This window comes from Sarcophilus harrisii, chromosome 3, assembly GCF_902635505.1.
Source record: "Sarcophilus harrisii chromosome 3, mSarHar1.11, whole genome shotgun sequence".
NCBI classification, from domain to species: Eukaryota; Metazoa; Chordata; class Mammalia; order Dasyuromorphia; family Dasyuridae; genus Sarcophilus; species Sarcophilus harrisii.
This window is the reverse complement of record NC_045428.1, coordinates 415,988,465-416,003,241: the sequence shown is the minus strand read 5'-3', so window position 1 is coordinate 416,003,241 and position 14,777 is coordinate 415,988,465. Positions and strand designations below refer to the sequence as shown.

The 14,777-nt window shown below is 31.2% G+C and overlaps 1 protein-coding gene across 5 annotated transcripts in view; it reads left to right on the top strand.

The window, feature by feature from the left end:
- The window catches only part of MARCHF7 (membrane associated ring-CH-type finger 7), a 47,004-nt gene that overhangs the window by 30,763 nt on the left and 1,464 nt on the right, over positions 1 to 14,777 (top strand). For 4 of the 5 annotated variants that reach the window (XM_031960591.1, XM_003763890.4, XM_012544756.3 and 1 more), the window contains 5 exons: positions 1,290 to 2,403; positions 3,419 to 3,588; positions 8,050 to 8,159; positions 10,366 to 10,479; positions 12,910 to 12,958. In XM_031960591.1, the coding sequence (XP_031816451.1) occupies positions 1,290 to 2,403; positions 3,419 to 3,588; positions 8,050 to 8,159; positions 10,366 to 10,479; positions 12,910 to 12,958 (1,557 nt within the window). The remainder of the gene's footprint in view (positions 1 to 1,289; positions 2,404 to 3,418; positions 3,589 to 8,049; positions 8,160 to 10,365; positions 10,480 to 12,909; positions 12,959 to 14,777) is intronic. The other variant, XM_031960590.1, reaches the window with a different exon arrangement.

The following is a 14,777-nucleotide window of genomic DNA, read 5'->3' as shown; positions in this document are numbered from 1 at the left end:
TCTCTCTCTCTCTCTCTTTCTCTCTCTCTCTCTCTCTCTCTCTCAATTGAAGTTAAAGCGACTTGCCCAGGGTCAAACACCTAGGAAGTGTTAAGTGTCGGAGGCCAGATTTCAACTCTGGTCCCTCTGACTTCAAGGCTGGTGCTTTATTCACTGTACCACCTAGCTTTTCACCCCCATTTTAACCTCTAATCACCCGGAAGACTTACAATCACTACTCTAGACAAATGATTTTGTAACAGCTAGGTGCCCTAAGACTCTTTTAAGAGGTTTGTGATATCAGAACTTTTTATAATAAGACTTTGATTAATCAATCTTTTCCTTCAGATTTTTTTCATATTCTTCAAATATCATCACAACAGATTGAATGCAGAAGCAAATAAGAGGATCCCTCTGTCTTCTACTAAGCTGTATATTAAAGAAATTTTCACAAATGAACAATACAATTTTTCTCACTAAAATTTTGTTTTTGGAAAAGTTTTTCCCCATTAAGATTATTTTAATAAGACAGTGATTTTCTTATCTTTAAATGAATAATTTTTTTTTCTTTTAACCATTATTTCTAATAATTTAAAAATACTGACAGATATAACCCAAATAAAAACTCTTTGGGATAGTCACTTTTTAAGAGTGTAAGGAAAGGGATCCTCAGTAACTTGAATCTAGAAATTTGGGGATCAAGAGGTCTAAAAATCATTCACTTACTAAGTAATTTTATTCATGTCTCAGTTGAACTTTCTGCTTCGGTTTATTCTTCATTTACTTATTAAAATATATCTATCTATGGTTCCCTATTGTCTGTAATAGAAGTACATATTTCTAAGATTGTTATTTTAAGCCTTTTATAATCTGGATCCAGAATGTCTTTCTGTCTTTGTATCACATTCCTTTTCATTCTTTTGCTCAAACTGACTTGCACTTTTGAGGACTTTGTTTCTATTTAACATAGCAAAAATGATGTTGTTGGTCAGTACTATATATTTTCATAACATCAGTTAGCCAATTTTTGAATTTTAAAATTTATATTTTATATAATATACAATAATAGTATATAATGTGTAATAATATAAAATTTTGAAATTTATAATCTTAGATAACAGAGTTAAGCCATGAGTTTTATTATGTCCCAGAGTATTTTTGCAATAAAATTGCATTTCATACATGGTAACATCTGTTCTGTGAATAGTATAATGACAAAATGAAAATAATGCCAACAGATATAACTTTTTAATATCAGAATTACGTTCAGCTAATCATTTTCTCCTTTTGTCTTGCTGTTTTAATAATAGATCTTCAAGACAGAGTTGCTTCTTCATATTCTCAAGGAGCAAGACCAAAAGAGAACTCACTGAACACTTTAAGATTAAACACATCATCCATGAACCGTCAATGGCCTTCTGAACATCAGTCTTCATTTTATTCTAGAGAGCCAAGTAGAAATTCTTCCAGATCAAACTTTTCTCCAAGAGAAATGGAATCTCCCCAGAGGAGTGTACAGCAAGGTTTTTCTTACATCCCAAATAGAGATGAAGCTTCTTCCATTAATAATTCTGAAAGGATTGGTTCATCTCAAAGATCATTGACTGAGCCTTCCAATGACACTGAAGGAAGGCGGACAACTAGGCAGTTGTTGTCTCGTCTAGCTTCTAGTATGTCATCTACCTTTTTTTCACGAAGATCTAGTCAGGATTCCCTGAATACAAGATCATTAGATTCTGAAAATTCTTATGTTGCTCCAACAGTTTTGACTTCCACACAATCCAGTGGTAGTGCAGCTTCATCTTCTGAAGTTCCAGATAATAGAACACCTGAATCTTCTCAGGGATTTAGATTTCTTAGGCGAAGATGGGGTTTATCATCTGTTGGCCAAAATCCTAACTCTGAGACTGGTTCAGAAAACTTTAGTCAAGAATCTGAAAGTAGAAATGCTGGTTCCTGGTTGTCCTCCTCTCTAAGAAATAGATGCACACCTTTATTTTCAAGGAGACGTCGAGAAGGAAGAGATGAATCTACACGAATTCGCACTACTGATGTGCCATCTAGACCTCATCATGTTTTGAGAAGAGAGTCTAATGAAGACGTTCACCTTGAAACACAAAATGAGTCCCTTGGGACTACTGCCAACAGATCACAAACTCCTACAGTACCCAGCAGTGCAGCTGCTTCTGTTGCTTCCACACCAGATTTGGCTCATAGTGGAAGAAATACAGGAATATCTGGAATTCTTCCTGGTTCCTTATTCCGATTTGCAGTCCCCTCAGCTCTAGGAAGCAGTTTATCTGACAATGTCATGATCACTGTAGATATTATTCCCTCAGGTTGGAATTCATCTGATGGGCAGAATGATAAGACTAAAACCCTACCATCAAGAGATCCAGAAAGGCTACAAAAAATAAAAGAGAGGTAAACTAATGTATTTTTCTTGAAACTATAAAAATTCTGTGTGTAGTAATCTGCTTAGAATTTCTCTTACTTAAATGCTTTCTAGTAATGATAATTGAACTGAAAATTTTTGAAAGTTAGATTCTAAAGTCTATATGCTATATTACCAATAGGTACTTAATATGATTCTATTAAATGGTTGTATTGAATTATGTGTGCTAATAATTAAGGATAGATAATAGCAAACAAAATAAATTTTTGTACCCCTTGACAAAATTCAGCTAAACTTCTAGTACAAGAGGGCTCAGGTTGTATAATCTGTTGTATAATCTATAAGAAACTTATTGTAGCTGTTTAGAATTTCTTTCCCTTCCTCTGGACCTAGGGGAGCAACCTGGACCTCTTTTTCCAGTAGTTTTAATAGTCCAGATTAAGTAGATTGAGGGTGCTAAGAAAAAGGTTATCCTTTCATTATGATTAAAATTTAACTTTTTGGGGAGATTAATTAATTTGATTTATATTTTGCTTGTTTTCAACACTTAGACTTGACTAACAATTAATTAAGCTGTGTGTGTATGTGTTTGCACGTACACACACAACACACCCAAAACGTTCAAAAAGAGAATTGCCTTGATGGGTGCTTCTCTCAAAGCATTAAATAATTTGTCCTTTTAAGAAATCAGGATGACACAAATAAGATTGATTGGGGAGACAAGTTGTCTTTGTGTATTAGAAAGACCTTGGGAAGAAACACATGAACAGTATTGCTATGTATATGCTACATTCAGATAATGGGTAAAGGATTTGAATTGGTATTTCATTACTTCCAATTAGATGATGATAACAATTTTTTGTTGTGTGGCTTTGGGCTCACCTTGGATAATAAGTAGTCTTTGGGTTCCCCTATAAGTTGAGGGGAGTAAGACTTTTGAAATCATTCTAATATAATCCAAATATAAATGTGTGGAGTCAGGGGTAAAAGTATTTTATTTGAAGAGAAAAACACACCATCATTTGTTTCCTTTTTTTTTTTTAGTCTTCTCTTAGAGGACTCTGATGAAGAAGAAGGTGATTTGTGTAGAATTTGCCAGATGGCAGCTGCATCATCTTCTAATCTTCTAATAGAGCCATGCAAATGCACTGGAAGTTTGCAGTATGTTCATCAAGAATGTATGAAGAAGTGGTTACAGGCCAAAATTAATTCTGGTAAAATCTACTGTTTTCTGACTTTTTCTTTCTAGAATCAGCATAAATTTGTTCTGTGAGTCCATGTGATGTATATTATCTATTGGAATTTTAATCTGAAGTCAAGAAAAATATACCAGTGCAGTGAATTAGTTCCAAAGAACTATTAACTTGAAATTCATTTTTCCTACTATCGTAAACTCTTAAAAGCAGAAAGAGACTTTAAAGGGACTCTAGAAAAACTTCATTTTACAAATGAAGAATACAAGACTCAAAGAAGTTTAAGTCTGGCAAGGTCATGTAGCCAATTTACTTGAAAAGTTACCACTGGAAATTGGCTTTATTGAATCCTCCTCCCCTCCATTGTAGTTTTCCCTACCAAATCCCTGTGAAAATAGTATGTTTTGATTCAGATATAAGTAATTCTTTCTCTGGATATGAATAGAATTTTCCATCATGCATCTTTTGAAATTATCTTTGATCATTGTATTGCTGAAAAGAGCTAAATTTGTTATAGTTGATCATAACACAGTTGCTGTTTAAATAAGCTGTAAGATTTGGGTTGTAGTGCATTTTTCTCAACTCTAAAGTTACAAAATGAAAGTGTTAGATTATTCCAATAAAGTAATAAAATTAAACTGAAATCAAGGACATACAGACTTTAAAAATAGTAAATATAAAATGTAATCTAGTCATAGTCAATAAGCATGTATTTGTTAAGTGATTGCTATGTGCCAGAATAATTGGGATATAAGTACAAATGTGAGAGTTTCATCCCTCGTATTTGGATAAAGGACATATACACAAAACCATATAGTGATGAAGAAAAGTATTCGAGGCATAAACTCATCATAACCAAATTCATAGAAGTGGAAGATGGAAAATTCTGTATGGTGAACAATAGCAATCCAGTTTAAGTATAGAATACCTGAGGGGGAGAGTAAGGTGTAATCAATCTGGAAAAATAAGCTAGAACCATATTGTGAAGGGTTTTAAATCACAGTTGAGAATTTGTATTTTTACCAAAAGATCATGGTGGGGACAACCCCTAGAGCTCTTTTTTATTAGGAGAGTGACAAGGAGACTTTCAAATTATTAATTTGCCAGTTATATGAAGGGTGGATTAGAAAATTATTTTCAGTAGTCCAGGTGAAAGGTCATGAAAATCTGAACCAAGTTAGTTGTGTTAGTGGACAAAAGAGTCATGAAGTGGAGAGATATTGAGAAGGTGGAATAGAAAAGATTAAATAGCTATTTGGATGGAGAAGTCAGTTTTATTTTTAAAGAATAGAAATCTAGTCATATTTGTTGTAACCATGGAGGAACAATTGAATCTAAAGAGATTGAAAATAAGAAAAAGATAAGATTGAAGAAGAAAGTTGATGGAGGGTTGGATATTAAAGGCACAAGTAATTGGGAAGGCATTGGCTAGGAGAATGGGCTTCTTTCTTTAAAATTGGAACCAAGAAGCCAAAAATGTGGAGTGAGGTGTGAGGCAGCGTTATGTTGGAAAACAGGGGTTTTCCAACCATGGAATTGTAGAGGAGAGAGAGTTCTTGAGAGTTCAGTCTTTTTTTATCTCTGAAGCCTGAAACTTGGGTAATGTAGAGGTATCATGGGGAATAGAATTTTCTTCAAACTGTTCCTTAGAATATTACTATTTAGAAGGAATATTTTGAAATTAATTTAATAAGTAAGGTTAAAGTATAGGGATTTTTAGTATTTAAGTATGGATGAAGATTTTATTTTTTAATCAACTAGAGTGTTTTCAGAGGCTTTTGAGATTAACGTGTGGTATACTCAACTCTTACTGCTTCAAATACAAACCTGTGAACAACCCTTTTTTTTTTTAAATTCAAAATTTAAATATATTATGTAAAAGCTTGGAAATTTTGCTACAAAGAAAAAATAATAGTGGAATGCCTTTCTTGCTGGTGTAGAAGGCATGTGATCTTTATTTTATTTACTTTTATTATTTTTTTTTTCAAGTTCCATTACTTCTATCATAGTCACATTTCCCATTTTTTCAATTATATATTTGCTTTGCTAGTGGAATCACTTCACTGTAGAATCTTTTTCTCTTGAATTCCCCATTTCATAATTCAAAATCACATTTTGAAGTGGGTTCAGTAACATTCCTAAAATTTTAATCACTTACAAGTTAAGATTTCATTATTGTTTTAATTTACCCTTTTTCCTAACTTCCCCATCAATATTTTCTTATTAAAGGTACTTTTAAAGTGAATAACCTGTAGCCTAAACAGCCGGATCAGACTGTTTATAGAATGGTGTGCTCCCTTAGAAAATGGAAGCTTAGAAAGGAGGAGACAGTGTTAACAGTGCTGCTAGTTCTCTTCTCAACTTTCTATCTATGGTTGGGAAGAGTATTCTTAGCATTACATATTTCCTTTCCAGTTACCTGTTTTTCCATATTTGTCTTGAATTATCTTTTTCTATATACTTTTTATGAATTGTCCTGAGAATCTTTAGCTTTTATGAATTGTACCAGGAGCATGGGATTTAAATTGCAGGGTCAGTCTAATACTAATAATATTGATTTCTACCTTAATAATGGCTAGAATATCTCACTTTCATAACTGCTCTTTGTGTTGATCTGAAGAAACAAAAAGCTCTACTTTTTAATAGCATTGCTAAAATTTTATTTTAATTGATTTGGCATGTTATATATGAGAACTGGTTTTTTAAAATATACACACTAGTATAATTTTTGGTAATCAGGTTTTGTTTAATGCTGTGGAAATTAGGTAATTTGAGTTACTACTAGAATGGAAAATTTATTTGATCTTAATCCTTATGTAACTGTCACTTGGATTATTCACTGGTATTTGAAAAATGTCTGTAGGCTTACTTAGATGCAGCTGTTTGCTTTCAGAAACTTTAATTGTTGCATGTAATTTTTAGCAGCCCTGCTCACAGTTTCCTCACCACTTGAATTCAAACATGTAGAAGAAAGTATGCTTTAGTGGTGAAGGGGGTGAAGATTCCAGTCAGAAGATTTCATTCTTATCCTTGCTACAAGTATTTCCTTGGATAAATCAGTTAAACTCTAGGCTTCAAATAAAGTTGCAAAATTAAAGTTAGGTGACAGTTAAGGTCCTTTTCAGTTATAAATTCTGTGGTCATTATGTTCTTGTTTTTTAGATACAGATTTTCCACATAAGGAATTATTTTTAACAAAAGGATAATGTAAAAGAGCAGCAAAAAAGTATATGGGAAGAAATGTTCTGCAGTGGAAAGATTGCTGAATTAGTCTGGGAAAATCAATTGAAAGTCTAGATCTCACTTATTCTCTAGATAAGGCATATGACTAGATTATCTGAGTTCCCTTCCTGTTCTAAATCTGTAACAAAGTAATTTCAATCTAAGACAAATTTGAGTTTTAGTTCTTCATTGGAATTAATAGTGAAAAACCAAGTGAAATAGATTATTTGCAATACATTTTTAGATACATTGACTTGTTCTGAGCTCTAAGTATTCATCTTTAGTTTTTGTACCTGACAGTACTGATGTTAATTTATTACAAGTTATTCCTGATTTTCTAGATTTTTTCAAATTAGCTTTATATACTTTGTGGTTATTATACTTCGTTCTATTTAATACTGAATTGCTTTTTAGAAAACTGCCCTTAACTTTGAAGTCTTTTAAGAATAACCAAGATATGTGCAGCGCAATAATTGTATAAATATCTATGCATGTATCAGATTTAACTATATTTCTATCATGTTTAACATATATTGGACTACTTTGCCATCTAGGGGAGGATGTGGGGGAAAGAAGGGAAAATTGGAACACAAAATTTTGCAAGGGCTGATGTTGAAGAATTGTCCATGCTTATGTTTGGAAAAATAAAAACCTTTAATTTAAAAAAAAAAAAAAAAAGAATAACCAAGATATATGATTAATTTAGGATTATTGTTAGTCATTTGGAAATTGAAATTTAAAAGTGATCAAGGGTTAAGGGTATTTGGAGATAAGGAAATGCTGCTGCCAATCTGACTGTGATGACTATTTTCCATATTTCTAAAGCAATTGGATTAGTAACACGTGAGGCAAGTGCTTAGCCCCTAAAAATTGCTAGGTATTTACATACCAAAGACACTTCATCAGGGTGTGTCTCTTGATGTTTATGTCTTAAAGTTATTAGAGTAGACTTTGTCATTGTTTTTATGTTGCCATGGAAAGGAAAACTGTAAATTCCATTCTTTTGCGGAGGTTTCTGGGAAAAGCAAAGTATGAATAAACAAATTTTATCTGGGGCAATAGTTGACATGCATATTAAAAATTGCCTATTTCCATATTCAAGGAAATGTTTATTTTACTGCTTTGAAAATTAGTGGTTTTTCATGAATAAATTTGATATGTTAATTATATAAACTTTAAAGGTATTTTTGGGTGAGGATGCAAATAGTTTTGTGGAAATATATGAAAATAAAATCTAACTTTGAATTTCATTTCTACTAGGTTCGTCATTGGAAGCTGTAACCACCTGCGAACTGTGTAAAGAAAAGTTACAGCTTAACCTAGAGGATTTTGATATTCATGAACTTCATAGGGCTCATGCAAATGAACAAGTTAGTATATTTTGCCTAATTTGGTAAGTGTCTGTTCTGTGCTTAGAGGACAACTTTTGAGGAAATCAATTTGATCATAATCAGGATCCTGCATTAAAAAACAAAACAAAACACTATTTTCTAAATACTGCTTTTCATCATTTTGGGAGTTATTTCAGAACTTATGGTCTGACTTTTCTCTTCTGCCTTTATCTTTAAGTTTTTAAGCTAAAAGGTAAAACACTAGTCAAGTCATTAATTTTGTATTTATGAGGCTTAAAAAACTTTTTACAAATTAAAAGTTTGAAAAAGTTTCTCAGTCATGCAATTTTCCCCCCTGTCTTTTACCAGGATTATTCTGATTCCAGCTGCCTGTTGTGAATAGTATTGACCAATTTCAAGCATTTTCCCTCTTTTCCTATAAGAATAGAATTTGCCATCAGTTTGGGTGGAGATTTGATTGCATTTTGCTTTAGTTTCTCTTAGAAAAGGAGTAGAGAAATATATTTTAAGCGTTGTTTCCTCTCATTGCCTTTCCTTTCACATTTTGAATTCCCATTTAACTGTTCCCCATAAAGGATATAAATGATTTCTTAATGGTTAAGTTAATGCTGATTTTTTTTCAATTGCATTCACTTTAATTCTCTTTTCTTCTCTTACCCCCTTGATTTTGTATATAAGAGATTAAAAATTAGTTTCCAACAATCTTGATTATTATTGATAATGAAACAAAATTTTAAAAACAGTTTAGGGAATTTCTATATGCTTGAAGATCAAGAATAAAGGTTAGATCAAAGCTTATTTTTGACATAACATAGTTGATTTATTCTGGTATTTCTCATTAGAACTTCTCGACAAAAGAACTAATCTCTCACATGGCTCCCTAGTCAAGCCTATTCATTAGTAATTAGGTACCTTAAAAGTATTTATTTGCTATATTTACTTTTGTGATATGGTAGCTTCTCCATAAGTCATTATGTAGGCTAGTATTATTCTTATAGGTTCAAAGGTGACACGAGTGACAGATATATTTCCTCTAATTTTTCCTTGCTGAAAATGAAATTTTCTAATAAAAACAAAACCTATCTCTATCCTATTTTGCTAGAAAAATGCCTTTTGTACTAATAGTGAAGAATTATTTTTATCCCAAGGGCCCATTTTGGCCTTTTGCCAAAAGGCTTTTTTTTTTTTTTTTTTTTTTTTGCCTCAGAGAATGTGAGTTGAATAGAATTATAGGAATAGGCCTCCTGATTATTAATAGTCCATTCCAACATTAACTTTTGAGTGAGACTTGGAGATTTGGGCCCTTTAAAACATTTCTTTTTTGAGAAGGCTTCGGCTCCCTATATTAGCAGTAGTCTTATTAAAGCAGATGTTAAGTGCTAAGGTGTAATAATCATTTGTCTGTCTTCCTGGCCTTGATTAGGTTGGTGAATTTTGATTTTAGTGATTTGGTAAACTTCTTCATTATCCATTATCTATCATAATCCATGATTAGATATGCAAGATGTTTAAAATGTACATGAATAGAATTGTTTCATTATTTTCCTCTTTACATCCTTTGTAGAAGATGGATTCTACCTAGGCTAATGTTATTAATATTAGAGGAATAATTAACTTTTAGAATTAGAGAAGTGATTAAAAATTTCTTAGCATATTAAGAAACTGCTGGCGTTTTTGGTAAATATGTAGTTTAAAGTTCAGATATGTTAACTGGCCTTGCATAATGCAAAAGCCAGATAGATTTTGATAAATATTCTAAGTAAGCTAGTCTATTAGTTACCATACTAACCTTTTAAAGATACGTAGTTTTTTACATAATGGAAAATTTTAGTTATCTAAATCTTTTTTCAGTTATGTGAGTTTAAGTTATAGCTAAGGAAACAAAATTTTAGAATATTTTCTTCTGAGATTTGTAGAAAATAAACTTCTGTACCATTTTAGATGATTTAAAAGTCCTTTCCCTCATTTCTTTTAAATAATTTTTTTTTTCTTTTAATATGCCTAAATAAACATCTTTCCTATGTAACAGATGGCATGGTGTTTTGATGAGAAGGTTTTTCTGAATTTTTTTAAAAAAAGTTTAAGCCTTATTCTCTACTATGGCACCTAATTTATATGGGTGTTTTTCTTCTGTTTATCAGGGAACTGAGTCACTGTATATCCATATCTTGAGTCTGCTTTTCTGATTTATTTTTTCTCTCATATTTTTTCCTTTCAACTGAAGGCAGAGTATGAGTTTATCAGCTCGGGCCTGTACCTGGTTGTGTTGTTGCATTTATGTGAACAAAGCTTTTCTGATATGCTGGGAACTGCGAGTGAAGCTAGCACACGTGTCCGAGTAAGTAATATTGAGGTGGGGATGGGAGAATAGGCTGAATCAGTAGTTTAGCTTTGAGAAGAAATCATTTATAAATATATAAATTGTTTTAGGAGTACTATTTTTTTTAATGGTTACTAAAAGATTTTAAAAGTGAAAGTCCTTAATTTTTTTTTAAAGACATTTACTATTTTCTATCCAGTATCCCATATTCTATTCTTGAAAACATTTTCAAGGATAGGGAAATAAGGATTATTTTTTAGAATGATTTCACTTTGAATCATGGCAACTCTAGATAGAATTGTTAACATAAGAAGTAGAATGTTTCTTCTGTAACAAATTTTATCATAGCATGGAAATTTAAAATATAACTTCCAAAATTTAAAAACCTGAAGGCACTTTTTTTAGTAAGCTTATTTCTATTTTAATTTTGAAAATATTCAAAAAGTTATTTGATTATGCTATAAATTAACTCCAGTATAGAAAAAAAAATTTTTTTCTGATATATATTTGTATTGAAACATTTTCAACTTTTGTTGAAGGTAGATTTTGTTGTTATTGAAAAACAGTTGTTTTAAAGGGAGTTAGATTAGATGATTCTAAATTCTGAGTTTCTCAGTGCTTAATTTTTGATTAATCTTTGAAGATAGATGAAAAATACCAGCTCTCCACTCACTTGTAAGTCATGCCCCTATGTCCCCTCCCCCCTTTCCTCCCCCAATATTCAATATCTCTCTATTTTAGGTCATGAAGGTAGAGGTCTCATGACAATTATTTAGAAATAAACTGTAGTAAAGTTACTAGCAAAAATTCTAGTAAAGTGAACTTATTTTGAAGTACTGTTCAGTATCAAGATTTTTATTTAGGATTTGATGTAATGTTTCTTTTCAGGTTCTGAGCTTATGTGCAGGATAATTTCCTCATTTGTTTTTAAACATCCTTTGACATAAGTTCTAAGCTAGTTTGATATTTTTACCAAGTTCACTTCTAACTTTGCTGCAGTTACCCTTGTTAGAGCCAGATTAGGCTGTTTTTTGGTGAAGTAATGAATGGCATAGTTTTATCAAGTTAATTTTGCCTTTCATCATCCATTTTATTTTTATACTTCCAACTTACTATTAATTCTGGGCTATTTGATTTTTATTGGACACATGAATTGTTTTCCATATGTTCTTAAAAACTACTTGAACCTATATCCCATCACGTAATATTTATCATAGATGGTACTTTATTCACCATCATACCAAAGCAAGTCTTGGTCTTTTTTTGGGAATGGGTGGAGTGGGGTGGATGATTACACATCACCATTATGGATTTGTCTATTTTGGCTAGTCTTTAGATTTTATATGTTACTGGACAACATTTGGAAATATATTTGCCTAAATGCTCATATAGTGCCTGAATAATTTATTTTGCATTTAATTCTGTTCCTTATTATATAGAACTAGGAAGGTTCTCTAATGTAGTTTATAGTATGTATATGTGTTTTATTTTTTATTTTTTTGGAAGCTATTGTGTAAATGCAGTTCAATACTCAATACTTTATTCTATTAACAAATCATGGTGAAAAAAGATTGAAAAATGTCTGTGAAATGATCAGATCATTTTATGTAAGTTCTTCATTTTGTTAGCACTTAATGTTATGCCCATCTATTGGTAAATAAAAAATAATTAACAATAATAAGAAATTATTAAGATACCACAGAAAAGGAATTAAAATTTCCTGACCACATGTTTTCTAGAAATCATGGAATTCCTACTCTACTAATCTGATCAAATTATAAAATGGTTTTTCTTCTTAAAACAAAATTAAATGATGGTTTTTTTTTTTTATATTAAATCTGTCCCTTAACCTACTAAGTACATAAATGTGATTAAGAAAATTTTTTCAAAGTCAATACTATTTTTAGCATAGAATTGAACTTAAATCTTCAATTTTCTTAGACTGTTACATCAAATTTAGACAGAAAATTAGGTTTGTGAATTTTTTGTTTTTCTTTTTAATGTGAAATCCAGTTGTCTCTTTGTAATATATCTCTAAATTGATGTAGTCCCCAGGTTAAAGAGTTTTCAAAATTGGGATTAAATTTTGAAGTAATTTGCTTCAGTGCAAAGAATGAGTACCATTGAATGGAATAATCTATTTCTATTTAAGGAATGTCGTGGCTGTTTTTCTTTGTGGCAAACAATGAGAGCAGCAACCTAGTATTAAATAAAAAATTTCCTGAAAAAGTAGATTATTGTTAATAGCATGTATATACATGCACATATTTCAAATACTGCCCTTAAATTATGTGTTTTAATTGATTAGCATAAAGCCCCAGCAGCTAGCTTTTTATGGGCTTAAAATGATATTTAACTTTGTGTTAAGTACGATAAACCACCTATACTTATTCTGTAGATCCATATACAACATTTAAACTACTCTATTTCTTTCTGCATTGTTTCTAGTTTATTAACCTTGCAAGAACTCTTCAGGCACATATGGAAGATCTTGAAAGTAGGTGACATTTCCCCTCCCCAGACTTGTTAAATTTATTATTGCAAATTAAACCCATTGAACAAAACCTACCACTGTTCCTCTTTTTTTGAAGGCATGTGCTGTATTAGCTTTAATGTCATTTTGACTGACATATGATTTTGTTAACACAGAATTGTGGGGGGAACGGGATAGAAATTTAGAGAAACTAAATTGTTGAAAAAATTGAGGGGTGGGACTGATTATGGTCAGTGGACTGTTCATTTAATGGGAAGTTAAGAAACCCTAACATGCCTTGAATCAATTAGTTTCAATCTTTAAGTGGGACTAAAACAGTAAATGATTCAATGTTTTCTTTTTAAATCAGACATTTATTAAATTTATATAATTACATTTAAAAATATGTAAATTTTAAGATACTGTATAAGCCTTAAGGTAGTAATTTATCATCTATATGAAAATGTCATGTCTTTGAACCCTGTTTTTCCATGTATTCTTCTGCCTCCTTTCCCCTCAAAAGTTTCTGCCACCATATTGTTTAGATGATTCCTATCCTTTTCACATCGACTAAATCACATCTGAATCATGCATGTTGCACATAGCAGGGCATTCAAACTCTAGGGGTGTACTTTGTAATTCTAAGGCACTTTTTTAATGATCTGAATTTTATCAGCAGATTTCTATTTTTAAGAATTGGCAATATTTTTAAACAGTGTTTATTTTAAAAATTACATTATTTAACAGTCTTAATGAAGACAGTATAGTTATCTAGGAGAATTTATTAGAATGATTAAGAATTTCATGGTTCAAATTCAGTAACTAGTAAGTTTTTATGAAAAAGAACATAGGTGTCTTATGCTATATGTGCTTTCTAATGTTGATTGCTTATTGGGCTGATAATTGGATTGTCTTTTGATTGTTTTGTTTTGTTTCATTTCATTTTGTTTTGGGTTTTTGGTCCTCAGACCTCCTGTAATACATTCTATTTAGCATTTAAAGAATATTAGTCCCCATATCCATCTCCTTTAAAAACAACAGAGAATAAATGGAAGGGAAGATGAGTTATAGAACTCATTTTTATAAAAGTACAAATTTGGTTTACTTGTTTCAGTTTTTAATTTCCTTTAAGAACAAGAATAAAGGGGAGAAAAGATGTGTTCCTCAAGATAGGTAAACATTGAATTTTTCTTCCTTATGGATTTGGTTGTGTTGACAATATTACAATAACATATTACTTATCCATAAAAAAGGCATTTCTTTGTCATTTTAGAGTTATAAGTAGTCTCACAGCTGGGAGTTATAAATTCTTGGTTGAATGAAGTGCAAGTGAAGAGATTGGGATATAAAGTGGTAATTTAGATTTTCATTAATTTTTCAAATTTAATTCTCTTTGAAAGGAATTTCTAGTAGGAATGAATAAACAAGAAACACATAATAGTATATGGTCCATTATAATAATTAAATATTGCACACACTCTCCTCTCTCCCCTTATGTTGTTTTAAATGGATTTAATTTTGATTGGATATTCTTTAAAAAAAAGATAAATATTACTCTTTATTATATTTAAAGAGAAAAATTGGAAAAGAAAATTGGAAAGTCCTTTGAAATTGGCAGTACCTTCTCCCTCTCCCCTACCCCCCCAACTTGGTAATCCAATCTACAATCTTTAAGAACATAGTGCTTTAGGATTTGCAGTGCACTTTTCCTCACAACAACTCATTAGGTAAGTAGTATAAATATTCTTCTTTCTAAATAAGAAAACCAACCTTGGAAAAGATTGTGAGGTTTTTTTCTCTACTGGTTACATAGCCAATTAGTGTCAGAGTTGTACTTAAAACT